At 35.1% G+C, this 14,981-nt stretch overlaps 1 protein-coding gene across 3 annotated transcripts in view; it reads left to right on the top strand.

Annotated features, from left to right (window-relative positions):
* The window catches only part of SREK1 (splicing regulatory glutamic acid and lysine rich protein 1), a 31,624-nt gene extending 17,260 nt beyond the window's left edge, over positions 1–14,364 (top strand). For 2 of the 3 annotated variants that reach the window (XM_067316040.1, XM_067316042.1), the window contains exons 4-12: positions 1,003–1,167; positions 2,209–2,387; positions 3,022–3,152; positions 4,580–4,694; positions 7,236–7,349; positions 8,062–8,628; positions 9,948–10,043; positions 10,748–10,886; positions 12,079–14,364. In XM_067316040.1, the coding sequence (XP_067172141.1) occupies positions 1,003–1,167; positions 2,209–2,387; positions 3,022–3,152; positions 4,580–4,694; positions 7,236–7,349; positions 8,062–8,628; positions 9,948–10,043; positions 10,748–10,886; positions 12,079–12,231 (1,659 nt within the window). In that variant the 3' untranslated portion in view covers positions 12,232–14,364. The remainder of the gene's footprint in view (positions 1–1,002; positions 1,168–2,208; positions 2,388–3,021; positions 3,153–4,579; positions 4,695–7,235; positions 7,350–8,061; positions 8,629–9,947; positions 10,044–10,747; positions 10,887–12,078) is intronic. The other variant, XM_067316041.1, reaches the window with a different exon arrangement.
* The last annotated feature ends 617 nt before the right edge of the window (positions 14,365–14,981 follow it).

Here is a 14,981-nt window from a genome sequence, read left to right as displayed (position 1 = left end):
GCTTTCATTCCTTATCTGTCAATAGTGATGACAGATTACTTTTTTTAAACGTTAATGTTGTAAGTGACCCATCAGAAACCACAAGATGAACTAGAAATGTCAGATGCTTGTGTCAGGCATGTAGTAATAACATAGTGTATTCAGATATGGCTTCTCACACTGTCTATAACTAAGGCAGGATCTGTGCTAAGAAGGTTTACTGTCAGACCTACATCAGACAATTATGTGAAAAATCACACTGCCATGATGATACGTAATGATGATGATCTCTTCCTTGGTCTTAAGTACCTGGGGAAAGAAGATGTGTAGCTGGAACTTCCACTGCTAAAAGAATTTAATTTGAAGGCTAAATATCTGCTACAGGGCTTTCTGGTGCAGCAGTACTAGCAAAACATTGTAGAGTGTTCTATTTCTAAGTTACAGGAAGATTTAAGATTTTGTTGGTCATCTGCCAAACAAAGATGTTCATATGCTAGGTTAGATTAACTGTGTGCGTATTTGTGGTGGGCTATATCCAGTGACCATAGCATTTTTAGTGCATGTTTTGTCTTCATGCTTCTTCCTTCCTGGTTCTTACCAGTCTAAAGGCAAGATTGTTTATAACCAAAACTAGATCAGTCCTCAGTAATTCCTCATCCACTCATAAGACTTCCGGCGGCAAAAATAAGGATATTAGCAGTGCCTGAAAGCATCTAAGTCAAGTTGACTGACTGTCAGCACTAGAAATTCAGGCCTGCAGATTATCTAATTAATATGCTACATTTCTGGCCAAACCTTTTTGATAAGGTAGCAAATGATAGCGTATAGAAGATCTTACTATAGAAGGTTAGTTATGGTAGATTTCTTTTAAAAAAATACTTAACTGGGGCCTTACAGTTTAAAGTATTGCCTGTGTTCATTAGATTGATTCTGCAGAAATACGCAAGGCAGGCAAGTATTACCAAGTGAAGTATCTCACACCAATGCACGGTTGAAAGAATATTCTTTTTTTGTGTTTTCTAGCTTGGTGTTTCACTTGGCACTTTGGGGGCTATACCAGCAGCAGCATTGGATCCTAACATTACGGCACTTGGAGAAATACCACAGCCACCAATTATGGGTAATGTGGACCCATCCAAAATTGATGAGATCAGGAGAACAGTCTATGTTGGAAACTTGAATTCACAGGTAGCTTGCTTTTGTTTTATACCGGAAATATTAATGTAGAACTTAAGAACTATAATTTATGAGTTGTAATCTTAAGAATTTTCCCTAGTTGATGACAGTGGGAACTGAAACAAAAAAATACTGGTGTTATTTTGAATTCTGAATGCTGCTGCACCAGTCAGATCAAACCAGACCGTGGAATTAATTCTAGCAGGATGCTGGGAATTCAAGAAACATGCTTATGATTCTGTGTGCTGATCAAATGTCCAACTGGGAAGTGTTAGCTGAGCAATGCCTCAGAAGCCACGAGATTGTGGTAGCTGCCCCTTACAACTCTCTACTATTGCTTAAGTATAGTAAGAAGGAATTCATCTTCTGAAGTATAAGGAATTGGCTGTGGCAGAAGGATAGCAATTTGTCTTAGTGAAAGTAGCAAAACTAGCATAAGCAGCCTTGTGTTTCTACGAAAGGAAAGCTTTAATATGACAGCCATTATTGATTAAGGGTTCGTTGAAAAACTATTTGCTCTTGACTGATGGCAATATAAATATTTGATTTTTGGAGTTTATTTGACTGTTGAAGAAGCTACTAGAGTATTAAGAAGAGTGCTATTGATCCCGATAAAATAAAACTAATTGGAAAATAGTAGAACCACAGAGAAAAGCAAAGCTTTGTAATATTGTTTCAGTGTGTTATTGTATTGATCAAAACCACAGTCAGTAGCAGAAATAGCTTTGATATAGGTACATGAGGAAATTCCTCATCAGTTACTTCCAATGAGTTATGTGAAAAGTACAAAATCCTGTGCAAGTGCATTTATAATCTAAATGTAGGACTTTAGGACTTGTGGTTACACTATTTTAAATCATGGTATACTTTTTAGATTGCTGGAATAAAAAATAGTATGTCTTTCTTAAAGTGTGGTGTTACCAAATTCATGTTGCCTGTGTAATAGTGGTGAAATCTCCTTCCAAAATCTGTAGCTTTTAGATTACCTGATACGTTGGATAAGTGGTTTTGATTATGTATTTTACTTCAGCTGAACTCTTTGACTCTTTTTAGACTACAACAGCAGATCAGCTGCTTGAATTCTTTAAGCAAGTTGGAGAAGTCAAATTTGTGCGAATGGCAGGTGATGAGACACAGCCAACACGATTTGCTTTCGTGGAATTTGCAGACCAAAATTCTGTTCCTCGAGCTCTTGCCTTTAATGGAGTTATGTTTGGAGATAGGCCGTTGAAGTAAGAAATTAATTATCCGTATAAATATTGAATGTGAGATTTCTTAATATCCTTACGCGTTTATGACACTGATCTGCAGGAAACCATGATGAACTTTTTTTAGTATAAAGACTTCCGATTAGCAAACTATATCACTTTTGTAAACTCCAATTTCAAGATTGAAAATAACTTTCTCTATAAAGAATATGGTATAAAGTAAAGTATATCTATATTTAATCATGGGGTAGCGACAGTAGATAACAGTGACGGAATCTGCAAAGTCCTTCATTCTAATTAAGCTTTAAATATGATGGGTATGTGATTAGTAGGCCTTAATGTACAGATTTGATCTGTACTACAGAAATAGATTTCTAGATTCCTACTAGAAAATATTTAAACCTATATTTGTATAAAATTACATAGGAATGGTGTGCAGCATGTACTTAAAATGTGGCAAGATTTGAAGGCAGTAAAAGCCAGACGTTTATATTTGAATACTTAGATAGAACAGTTGAGTGTTAGGAAGAAGTTCTTAGTCATAAGTGGAAGTTCATAAGTGGACGTTAAGGTGTTTGCTTTCTTACTTGGTTTTCATTTTCCCTCTTCAAGTATTTGCAGATTAAAGCTTCCCCCCCCCTTTTGTTCCTTAATTTAGAATAAATCACTCCAATAATGCCATAGTGAAGCCTCCTGAGATGACGCCACAAGCTGCTGCCAAGGAACTTGAAGAAGTGATGAAGAGAGTAAGGGAAGCCCAGTCTTTCATATCTGCTGCTATTGAGCCAGGTAGGTTTATTATGTTCACTACTTAGCAAGCACGTTCTGTGTGTGTCTTGGCACACACTTTTAAGAGCAGTTTCAAACACAGGAGAAGGATACTAAAAGGTGTACAATATGTTTGATAAAAATGTAAATAATCAAAATTGTCTTTATGCAACAATGCAGTGGAATACGGTTTACTTTTTATTTCATTGTGTCTTATTTTCAGATATTTGCTCACTGAATGCATTCAAAAATAAGAAGTCAACGCTAAACCAAATAATACTTAATATTGGTGCTTTTTAAGTTCAAAGTACTTTACAAACATTTAAAAGAAATTGCTTTATGTTTTGTTTTGTTCTCCTCTAGCACACATTAAAGCCATAGTTTTATGATCAGAGGGAGCTAGCATGCTGCTAAAAGCAGCAATGTTATGCTTTCCTTATCTTCACCAGGTTAATTTTGTCCCTGTGCTACACACTTTTTTTTCATGCTGGCTCAAGACTATGTGCATCCTCATAGCAAATGGAATCAGAGAATGAATCTGTGTTAAAACTTCACATAGTTTAATGGACTTTTTTCACCCAGATTGGTTCCCTGATCCCTGTAAACATTGAAATGTCAGGTCAAGGAGGAAGGTGTTGGCGGGTTGAGAGGTTAGACCGCCATGTTAGTGCTGACTTATGCTGACTTAAACTGATTGCAAAACCACAGCATAAAAAATTCTCAACTTGTTAAACTTGAAATTGAGATCATGCTTTTTCTTTCGATCAGTGAGATTTTATTGTTCTTATTAACAAACCTAGACTTTAACTTATGTAAGTTAGGTAGTTCTTTTTTTTAGAGTTGGAAGAAAAATAGCTCTAAACTTTCCTCAATGTTAAGCAGCAGAATAACAGTCTTCTGGCGTCTGAACCAAAGTCTGCCGAGGTCACTGGTAAGCTTTCCATTGACTTCATGGCCTTTGGATCAAACTTCACCCCCTTCTCTCCACCCCTTCCTCCCCCAAAAGAATGTTTCAGTGGTTGGAATATTTAAAAGTCTACAAAGTACTAAGTATTGTTTACATTTTATGCACATTTTCAAAATTACACCTTCTAAATTTACTCTATTCTTCTCAGGGTATTAAAAATAAAAAGCATTTATATTAAATAATATACCAAGAGGAGAACATGTTGTAATCTTGTTCATTGTGGCAGCAACATAAATCCCATTCCTAATAGAGCTAGCTGTTTATAATTATCTGGTTTATGTGTACTGCTGCAGGATGGCTGCACTCAACGAGTATATGCAATGACTTTCTTGGATGTTTCTGAAGGATATTTGCAAAGAAGGAAGATGTGCTGAGAGTAGGCCCCTTACACTATATGTGGTACATTCCACTTGTGCCAGATTGTTAACTGGGATCTTTAAATGTTCTGAGCTTACACTGCAAAGTGGTTTTTTCCTCTCAGAGTCTGGAAAGAGCAGTGAAAGAAAAGGCGGTCGATCTCGTTCCCATTCTCGTTCAGAATCCAGGTCTAGTTCAAAATCCCGATCTAGAAGGAAAAGATCACACTCAAAGCACAGGTAGGTATGTTTTTTCTTTTGAATGAAGAGATCGTGCTATTTCTCTTGCATGGTGGCATTTATTGAGATTTCTTATTTGGTTATGAGACCAGCATCACTGTGGAGAACACTAATTACTTACACTAACCAGATCAGAGTAACTAGGAGCTTTGTCTCTGAACAGATACTCTTTCCCTCAAAATGCTAAATGCATTCAGGATTATTTTTGGTTAAAACAAACTAGAAGGTACAATTTGTGCCATGTAGCATAACCTTATTTCATTTTGTGGCTTCTGTATTTTAAAAAGAAATAATTACCTGTTTTTTGTGGTTGGAGCATTTAGTTTACTGTTAACACCTGGAACAGATAGGTTGGCTGGTTTTGCTGGTAGGAAATTCCTGATGTCCTGAACTTCTAAACATCTAGTTAACAAATGCAGTGTTTCTATTTACTGTACTGTAAATGTAAATCTAATTTTTTTAGAACCTAAAAGAAAATGGTTTTGGAGACAGTTCTTGATTCTTCAGAGTTTATTTGCTTTGTTAAATTTGTTAAGTTCTGAGTAGTTCAGGCTTTGAACATGGGAGGAAAAAAAAGGCTGTATCACCCTTGAAGGTTATCCATTTACTCTTTTCTCAAGAATGAGTCTTGCTATGTGAATCTTAACAAATGCTTCATGAAATCACAGTTTGTAGTCTCTGAATGTGAGGAATGTCTCCTGAGCACTTAAATAGTCAATCTAAAGATATTTAACTACAACAAATAGCAAAAAAAAGAAACTCAGTAAAAACTCAGTATGTGATTGATAATTTACATTTTAAAAAGGTGAGTGTTGTCAGTATTGCAGTGACAGCTCTGTTACATCCTTGTCTTTTAGCCGGGCAGCTAGAATTCTTTTACATACAGAAGAGGTGGCCAGAGGGACACACCGTATCAGTAATATTACCAAAGAAATATGAACTAAGTGCAGGCTTTAGTTTTGTAATATTTGGACCCCTCAGTACATGTTATCTGTTGACAGCAAAACATTGGGTACTTTTTTAATGCTAGAAGAAGGATTTGGTCAATTCCTTATTTCATGCTTCTCTGCTCTTTCTCTAATTCAGGACATATTTGATAAACAATCTTTGTTTTGTGTAATACATAACATTGCAGTAATCTTCATATTATTTTGTATAGATGCAAACCAGATTGAGTTTTAGAAGATAAATTCGCATTTTTCCACTTCCAGAAACCCTATGCTTTAAACAGGTGTTGATAATTATGTTTTGGGGTGGGTTTTTGTTTGTTTTTGTCTTTTAAAGTATTTACTATTGCTACTGTCAGTTTTGAGTACATACTGAAAAAGGGCCACTCTGATTCATTGAGGCAACTTCACCCCTAAGAATAAACTTCCCTTATCACTTGCCTGTTTTAGTGGTTTATAATCCCCCTAAATCCTTTCATTTCCATTATATAAATTTTTATTCAAGAGCTTATTCTGACTAAATTAATTTGCTCTGTAAATAGTTTGTACTTCTGCATCACTTTGTGAAGCAAGCTGTAGGTAAAAATAATGGTTCGCTCTTGGTATATCTTACTCTGTCTGTGCATCTTGAGCTGCAGAAGACAGGTGGAGCTGGTATTTTGTGTATCTTCCTGTCCTTCAGGATTAATTGGGTAATAAACATGTCCTTTCTGTCTGTGGTAAGTTTAATATAATGGTACCTTGGCCTCTTGAACAAGGTCTCTTATGATGTGTCTTTTGAAACTTGGTATTCAAATTCAGCTTTTTATTATTTTTCTAGGGGTTATGATCCTCCCCAAATCAGGAATATTTGGGGAAAAAATACACTGGTTTTTAAAAAAATTTGTTTTCCTCATCAACTCTGAGTCTATACTATGTATGTTTATCAGAAGACTTTTAATAGATTTCTGCTGGAGTATTTCAACATTATTTGCATTCCTTATTTATCAGGTAGTAAACATTCATTCTTTTTTGAGAATTCTGATAATTTAGTTGAACGGGTTAAAGATAATTTGACTAAAGGCAAACCACAGATAGTGGTTTTTTTTAAATTGTGTTAAATTGTAAGGCTGGAGAACCAAGGAAAAAGAGGCCAGTAAAGCCATCTTTCTTCAGAAACAAAGACTTCAGTACGTGACTGGGCTTTGAGAAGAAAAAAATGTAATTAATTATTTTTACAAACTGCTAGAAATTGTTTATAGTAGATTCTATGCAGTGTAATTTATTAAGGAGGGTTATCCTAATATAATTTTAATTTACATTTTCTAGAATATTCATGAAGGTTATATAATTTTTTTAGTATTCTATGCTATGCTTTTGTGATAAAAATAAGTTTTATTTAAGTGGTGTAGTCTTGAAGGAGAGAGTGTGCACCTGGTAAAACTTCAAGTATAGACATTTGTGTAAAAGTTGGTAGGCAGTACAGTACTGAGCTGAAAACTGTGTATTTAATTTCCTTTGAGGCAATATTTATGTATTTTTTTTCCCCTCAGTTGACCTAATTTTTATGAAGTTTCAATATTCAAGTATTTTTCTTCTGATGTTGTTTATGTAGAAGTAGATCTGGCAATAGATCACTCTCAAGACACAAGGACAGACGGAGATCCAGAAGTCCCCTGAAAAAACGGTCTAGATCTAGAGAAAGGCGGAAATCAAGAAGTCGTTCTCGGTGAGTTTCCATTCCTAAGAAATGATATAATTCTTTTTATGAACAGTGTTTTTTTTTTTTTTTTTTAAATCTTTTGATAGTTTGCAAATTCCTAGTAACATTACAGATCGATGGATCGTCTCAATTGAATTTTGACCATATAGTCTGCCTTTTGAGATAATTTGTTAGGTAGAATTTTATTCCTGTTTTTTGTTTCTGTGTATACATTAATGTTGGACTCTCAAGCAGTTCCAGCATACTTATGTGAGTGAACACTGTTGAATTAAGACCTGTTCGGTCAGCTGTCATTTTTCATGTGGGAGTCATTATTCTGCAGTCTATTTTACATGGGCACACTTCCTGTTAGGAAAGTATAAATTTACAAATTGCAGAGTTTGTCTCATTCCTGACAAAATGTAGAAAATCTGTGGATGTATAGTAACTTAACTGCAAAATGACGAAACACATTCTCTCAAAGTGTAATGACATCACTCAGATGATCATGGTTTATTTTGTTTTTGTCCCCCCTTCCCTAATTTGTTTTTCAAATTTTTCTTAGCTATTGAGCCTCTCCCTCATGGCAAACAGGAATGGAAGATTTATATATTGCATAATTATTATTTTTTTAATTTGAGAGCCATATTTTCTGTTGAGAAGTTAGTGTATGTTATAGAAGTAAGTTCTAATTTTTGTTAGAAAATTCAAAGATGGATTTTTATTTGGCTTTTCACAGGGACAAGAAAAGGGACAAAGAAAAGGTCAAGGAAAAAGAAAAGACCAAAGAAAAGGAGAAAGAGAGAGACCGAGACAAGGAGAAGGAGAGAGACCGTGACAGAGATAAAGAAAGAGAGCGAGATAAAGAGAGAAACAGGGATAAGGACAAGGAGAAGGACAGGGATAAAGACAAAGAGAGAAACAAAGATCGAGACAGGGTCAGAGAGAAGGATAGGGAGAGAGACAGGGAAAAGGAGAAGGACAAAGATAGGGACAGGGACAAGGAAAGGGAAAAGGACAAAGATAGGGACAAGGAAAAAGATAGGGAAGAGGTAGACCAGAACAAAGAAAAAGAAGGAGATGCTGAGAAAGAGGGGGAGAAGGACAGAGAGAAGGTGAAGGACAAGGAGGGAGATAAGGACAAAGGAGGGGACAAAGAGAAGGACAGAGACAAGGAAAAGGAAAAAGATGGGGAGAAGGAGCGAGAAAGAGAAAAAGAAAGAGATGATAAAAAGAAGAAAGAGAAGAGATCCAAAACACCTCCAAGAAGCTATAGCTCTTCAAGAAGATCTCGTAGCTCCAGCAGGTTTGTTATTCAGAATTTTTGGCATGCTTGCTTTTTTTTTTTTTTTGACCTATTGGTACAGTGAGGCACTGTGACATACACACATCCTAGTTTTCATGCGTCAATATTAGTCTTACTTATTAATTCAGTTTGTATTTTTTCTGTTCTGCAGATTTCCCTATAAGACAAAATCTGTTGCAAAGAGTTCTGTATGATACCTGATGGCATATAGTTTCTTGTTGGGCTCCTGATGATTGCCTTTCACATAACTGCATACTGTAGTCCTTGAGGACAATAAGTAGCTGGTTCTTGTGCCCTTTCTCTGTGTTAGCGTCAGCCAAAAGTTTTGTGAATTGCAAAAGCTGGAATGCGCAATTGTAGCTTTTGTGCCGTATCTTGAAGTTTAGGTTTTAACTTCCCTATTTTTCTTTGATGTTTCTTCCCGTCTACTTTTCCTGTTCTATAAAGAGGTAGTAGGAAAGGTCATCTTATTTTTACATATATAGGGTCTGCATTTACACTGAGTGAAGCTTTACTTGATCCATTTTTGCTTTCTTTAACACATGCTTCAGTATGTTTGCAACCAGTTATTTAATGTTCAGGCTCCAGAATAGCAACTTCAGCAAATTCTATTTACCTATATAAAATAGCTGTTTAATTAAATATTGAGGGTTCTGATTTGCCTTTTTTGGACTTGAGTGTGTTGTAGAATAATAAATATGCTTGTTGAGCTGGACAGTTAGGAAAATAATAAATATTAACTTATCCATATTGATTTTTTGACAACAGCCTGAGCCTCATTTTGTGCTGTTTGGTTCTAATCCAACAAGCACACTGGTTCATGTATTCAGGAGTTAAGTTTAAGTCATGCTGAACTGGGACTGCAGTGATCTTAAACTTCTAATGTTAAACTTTGAAGTTTGTTTTGTTCAAGTTATGCCTTTGTCTTAGTGTGGTTCCTCATTCAATTGGATTCTTTTCCTGATTGAAGAAACTGTTATTTAATATAATGTTACTGATTCCAGTGTGTTTCCATTGATACCAGATATAAATACAAGCATGTGAGGATAAATATAAAACTCAAATCTGAAAAGGGGGCAACTTTTCTCCTTAACTTTCCACTTCCCTTCTCTCCTTTCCCACCAAACTGAAACATACACAAAGCCTCTCGTGTCTTGCTTTGTACAAATCCTATATTGTTGGTGATACATGATGTTAATCTCCAGGAATATTTGTTTAGTCAGTTGTCATGTCAAATAATTTTAAGAGCTTTCTGGTTTTTATGCAGTTTGAGTTTATTGTTTTCCTAATTGTTGATCTTGAGTTTCTTGGTCCTGCAGAGAAAGGCGTAAAAGGAAGAGCAGAAGTCCCTCCAAGTCTCCTAAAACATCCAAAACAACAAAAAGAAAGTCTTCACGAACTCCGTCTCCAAGAAGGTAGGTTTGATGTAAACATAAAAGTTACTGGGTAGTAAAGGTGGAAAAAGTTGTAATATTAGCATTGTTGAATGAACTGATTCAGTTCGTGTTTCTCCTGGATGTTTTTGTTATGCCAGCAGCTGCTTAATAATCGTCATTCACTTTTCTAAGGAAAAATTTAGTGTTTTTCAATAACAAGAAAAGGTGGATGCAGATACTGTATTGAAAACAGTTCGGGAAATATTTTCATTGGTTTACTGCATTTGCAGTAGTTGTCTTAGATGATTGCAGCTGGTTAGTATGATTAAGTTTTTTTAAAAAAAGCTTCATGGATTTGAGCTTTGGAATGCTTTAAACTAGAACATTTAAAATCTGTCAGTGATGCAAATTGCTTTGCTTCGAATCCATACAAGCCCTTCATCAGATGCAGTTTAGTTTGCTTTTTTCTTTGCAAACACCATGCATTTTGAACACTTGCGTTCTTTAGCTTTACTCAGTTAAAAAAAAAAAACTTTCTTTCTTATGTTTGTTTGTTTATTTGTTTGTTTTGAAAAGACCCACTGATGAGAGAATAATTTGCAACTAAATGGCTTGAAGGTCGCTGAAACTTTGCTGAAAATTTCTGCACTGTGCAACTTACCGTATAGTGCACTTGAAATATGCATTGGTAGTAATTTGTTGTTTTAAATCAAACTTCTGATTTGAGTAAAAATTTTTTTAAGCAGGAACAAGAAGGAAAAAAAAAGAGAAAGGGATACAAATCATGAAAGAAGAGAAGGAGAACGCTCCACCTCCAAGAAGAAAAGTAGCAAAGAGAAGGAGGGAAAGGAAAAATCTGACAAAAGCACCACTACTTTGAAGGTAAGCTCTGTGATCAAGTGATATGCAAAGTGGAGTGTTATAAGTAGAGTGATTATTGGAATTCCTTCCTTTTTTTCCTTTTCCTTCCTCCCCTTTTTTTTCCTTTTTTTTCCTCCTCCCTCTCCTCTTTTTTCCTTTTTCTTCCCTTCCCCCCCCCCTTTTTTTTTCCTTTCTTTCTTTTCTCTACCAAATTATGTCCAGTTGAGACACTTGGTTTTAGCTCTTGCTATCAGGAGACATGAATCATTCTCCAAATGATGTTAGTAGGCCCATTCGATTACATTCCCTGTTTGAACCTTACTGGGCCTATAGGAACTTGTGTGAATAGGTTACAGAAACACTTTGTTTTGGTTTCTGTCTGTCTTTTTCTGTTCTATGCCGTATGTTAGGAGTTGGCTAGCTGCCTATCTGAAAGAGCAGACAGGAAGCAGATTGTGTAGCTAAGCAGCAGAATTCAGGGATAGCTTGGCTGTCAAGCTTAAAAAATTATTCTTATAAATTTTCATTCTGCAGTTCAGCCTCTCCCTGGCTGTTTTGGTCCTGGACTGCATGTAGGACTGTGCAGGAAGTAAAGCTGAAAGGGTAGATTTGGGGAAGAGAAGCATGGAACTTCCCCTTACAAAGTAGAAGTTGATGTGATTAAGAAAAGAAACATCTTCCAATTGCTTAATCTTAAAATTTGAAAAGCAGCCTGTCTTTGAAGAGTAGTTTCTGCTCATAATTATTCAATTTCTATAAAACAGCTGACTCAGGTAATTGTGTCTACTGGATGCTTCAGTAATTCTCTTACCCAAGAACTCTCTTAAAACCTTGTGGTTATCTGACCAAAAATACAAAAGAAAAAAAATTAATCCTGCTTTATTTAGCAAGCATAGTGAAGTCTTGATTTCTGGAGTTATTTCTCATAGGTTCCATGATACTGTTTGTTCTGTTTTATTTCAGTATTGATGATAAAGACATTGTAGATCCCTTTGAGGCAAAGATTTCTGGGGTGACTCGTTGTTCTAAGTGCCTAACTTCAGCCACTTCGAAAGAAAGCAAGCTTTTTAGAAACAAACAAAAAAGCTGACGTCTGTTTTAAAAAATTGCTGACACGAGATAGGCATATAGAAGTTGAGGCAATCAAAATATCAAGAGTTGCTTGCCAGTTATCTCCTGTGATTTCTTGGTAAAATGGTTTTATCTTTGGTAGGACAAAGATCACACTAAGGAGGATCCGAGTGCTGAAACTGACAAGGAAGTAGACAACAGAGAGATACAAAGGACAGACGAAGTCAAGCTACAGCAGAATGGGAACTGTCAACCAAATGAAGAAAACCTCTCAGTTAAAATGGAAGAGGTTTAAAGCAAAGAATGGACCTCTGACTCAACTAAGGAGTGAAATCCAAAGCTTTTTATTTCCCAGAATGAGGAAGAAAATGTCAAAGCAATCAACTTGGACATGTTGATAACGTACTAGTAGCTCTTCCAATTCTTGTGATAGCTTTGTTGTCCTCTTGCTGTAAGCAACAGAGCACGGACCAGTAGTTATACCATGAAAAGGCAGATGCCATCAGAACTATTCATCTCTGAAAATTCGTGCATTTCCGTGATGGCTGTACTTATTTGTAAAATGATTTATGTTAAGTTTTGCCACAAGCTGTTACAAATAAGTAGAAACTGAATGATGTAAACCTGTACTATCCAAAAAAGCTGAAGATATGCATTGAAGGTTGTTTAAAATATTGCTTGTTGATGAATTTTGTATTGTTTTACCTTGTGGGTTAAAAAAGAATCCACAAAAACTTCAACGTGTACTGTTTGATGTGCTTGGAAATGGTGCATAAATATACACACTTTCTTTTGTTGTAAATGACAACTATAGAAAAAGGGTTTTTAAACATAAACAGTTTTACAGTTCTTATGTTAAATGCCCACTGACTAGTACGTTTTTCATTTGCTGACTGCTTGAGATTTTGGGGTTTTATTATTTAAAATAATTTCTTACTAATATCCCTAAAATGAGTATTTCTTTTAAAGTATTTGAACAATGCATGCTATTTTTCTGTTCCTAAAAGGAACATTGCCATGTTATAGACAATAGGTTAGCTTTAGAGGGTTATTTTGGGGTTGTTTGATTTTGTTGTTTCCTTTTGTCCTTCCAAAAGCGAGCACATCTGTATGATATTATCAGAACTTAGAGCTTCGTTTTGAGCCGTACTGCAGTGTGTCTGTTCAGCTGCAAATAGTACAGGTGCCATTATGAAAATAAATTTTCTCATTTGTTTAAAAAAAAATATGGGAGCACAAGCAGAAGCTTTAGTGCCTTCTTAAAATGTGGTATTTTCTAGAAATGTATATGTGCTATTACTCATTTTCAGCTAAATCGTACAGGATCTCTATTGCTATTTTGCCACCACCATACTGTAGATAAGAATGCAAGTGGTATGTCAGAGCAGTTGTTTGATTCACTTGTTAAAATACTAAAGCTCCATTTTTACTTTTATTTTTTAGAAGAGGTTTATAGATGAAAGCAAAAATGCATTTTTGGGACCACCACTGTACAAAAGTAGTAGCTGAATACAAAGCATTCTCTTATCACCTACATCAAAGACAGCCCTTTAAACACTTAATCTACATTTGGATGGCCTTAATTGTTAACCTCTCCATCATTTTCTCTTATACCTGTTGGGTAATATAAAAGGAATTGTATGCAAAGCTTGGAGGGAGAAGTAGTTTGGAAAAAAAGATTATCTAATTTACACAGGAGTTATATGGTAGAGATTCTTTTTTCATTCTTTGGGGAGAAAACATGTTAGAAGAGAATGACACAAAGCAAATATTTTGTCAAGTAAAAACATGGCTTGTGCTCTCTGAACTAACTTCATTAGTTTCATCATTGTGACATTTCTTAAGTCATACCTTTAAAGTTTACTTATACCTAAAATCAAGTAGATTATTTTTAATACAACTTAATACAATCAAATGACTTAATTGCCTTACCTCATGGGAAGAGTTATTTCTGCCAGTTTAAAAAAATTGAATAGCATATTAGCTACTTGCTTTCAATTTGATTTTTTTTTTCCCTTTACATAGTTAGTTCTTATAAAAATGTAAACATATTACAGGGAATGAAAAATTGCCCAGTTCATAAGGTGATGAAACCCAGTTTGATTGTGAAGCTGCTTAATCACTCTTCATTTTTGATAGGATTTAATGTTTCTTGCCACTGTGTACATTTAAGACTATAGAAAATGCTTTACCATGTAAAGTATAGACAGTCATTTTTGTGATGTTTAAGCCACATGCTGTTGGCTGGTAAACAGCTTATTCTGATAAAAGAATGACAAATCTGTATGCTTATAGAAAGACTGTGAAGGATTGTGTCTTGCAACAACAGCTGTCTTATTTATGATGTGTAAGTAGCATAGAGCAAAGAGATTGTTTGTATACTTGTTATCTTTGGTACCATTTCACTAATAAAATTAAGTATTTTAGAGGGAAGTTTCTGCTGATACATACTTATTAAAGGAATATTTTTAGTGGATCATCTGCTCTTATTCAAGAGGTTTTTTTGATTTGCAATGTAGATACCAGTAAAAAAAAAAAGTATTATAGTATCTTTAAAAAGCTCATTTTCTCCTTCTTTGGGAGAAATTATTAGAATTCTTGCAATATATCATGTTTCAGTCAGTATTAGTTTGATTTTGAGTTTTGTTATCCTAAATTGCATAGCTCTATTATACAGTAGTTACAGATTGTGTAAAAGATTTTGCATAGTTAGCTAAGAAAATGCCTTTGAAAACTCGTAGCTAAGGATGGCAGCCTTTCTAGCTAATTTATCACAGATGTAGTTCCAAATGCAGCATATTATTTTGTATTGTGTGTGATTTAATGGTTCTCTTAGAAAAAGTTAGGAAAAAAAAAATCCACAACGCACCCACACCAAGCCCTCTTTTCCTACAAATCCTATATTTTCTGTTTTTGCTTTGTAAATACTGTGGGGAACTGTGAGGTTAGTTAATTTCTGTCTAATCTTAGAAGGTGTTTTTTGGGTCCTTCTTCCTAAAAACCAGCACTAGAGAATGAATGTTCAGCAGTATGCCTATCTCTGCA

The sequence above is a fragment of the Apteryx mantelli genome, chromosome Z (assembly GCF_036417845.1).
Source record: "Apteryx mantelli isolate bAptMan1 chromosome Z, bAptMan1.hap1, whole genome shotgun sequence".
In the NCBI taxonomy this organism is placed as follows: Eukaryota; Metazoa; Chordata; class Aves; order Apterygiformes; family Apterygidae; genus Apteryx; species Apteryx mantelli.
This window is presented reverse-complemented; position numbering and strand designations above follow the sequence as displayed.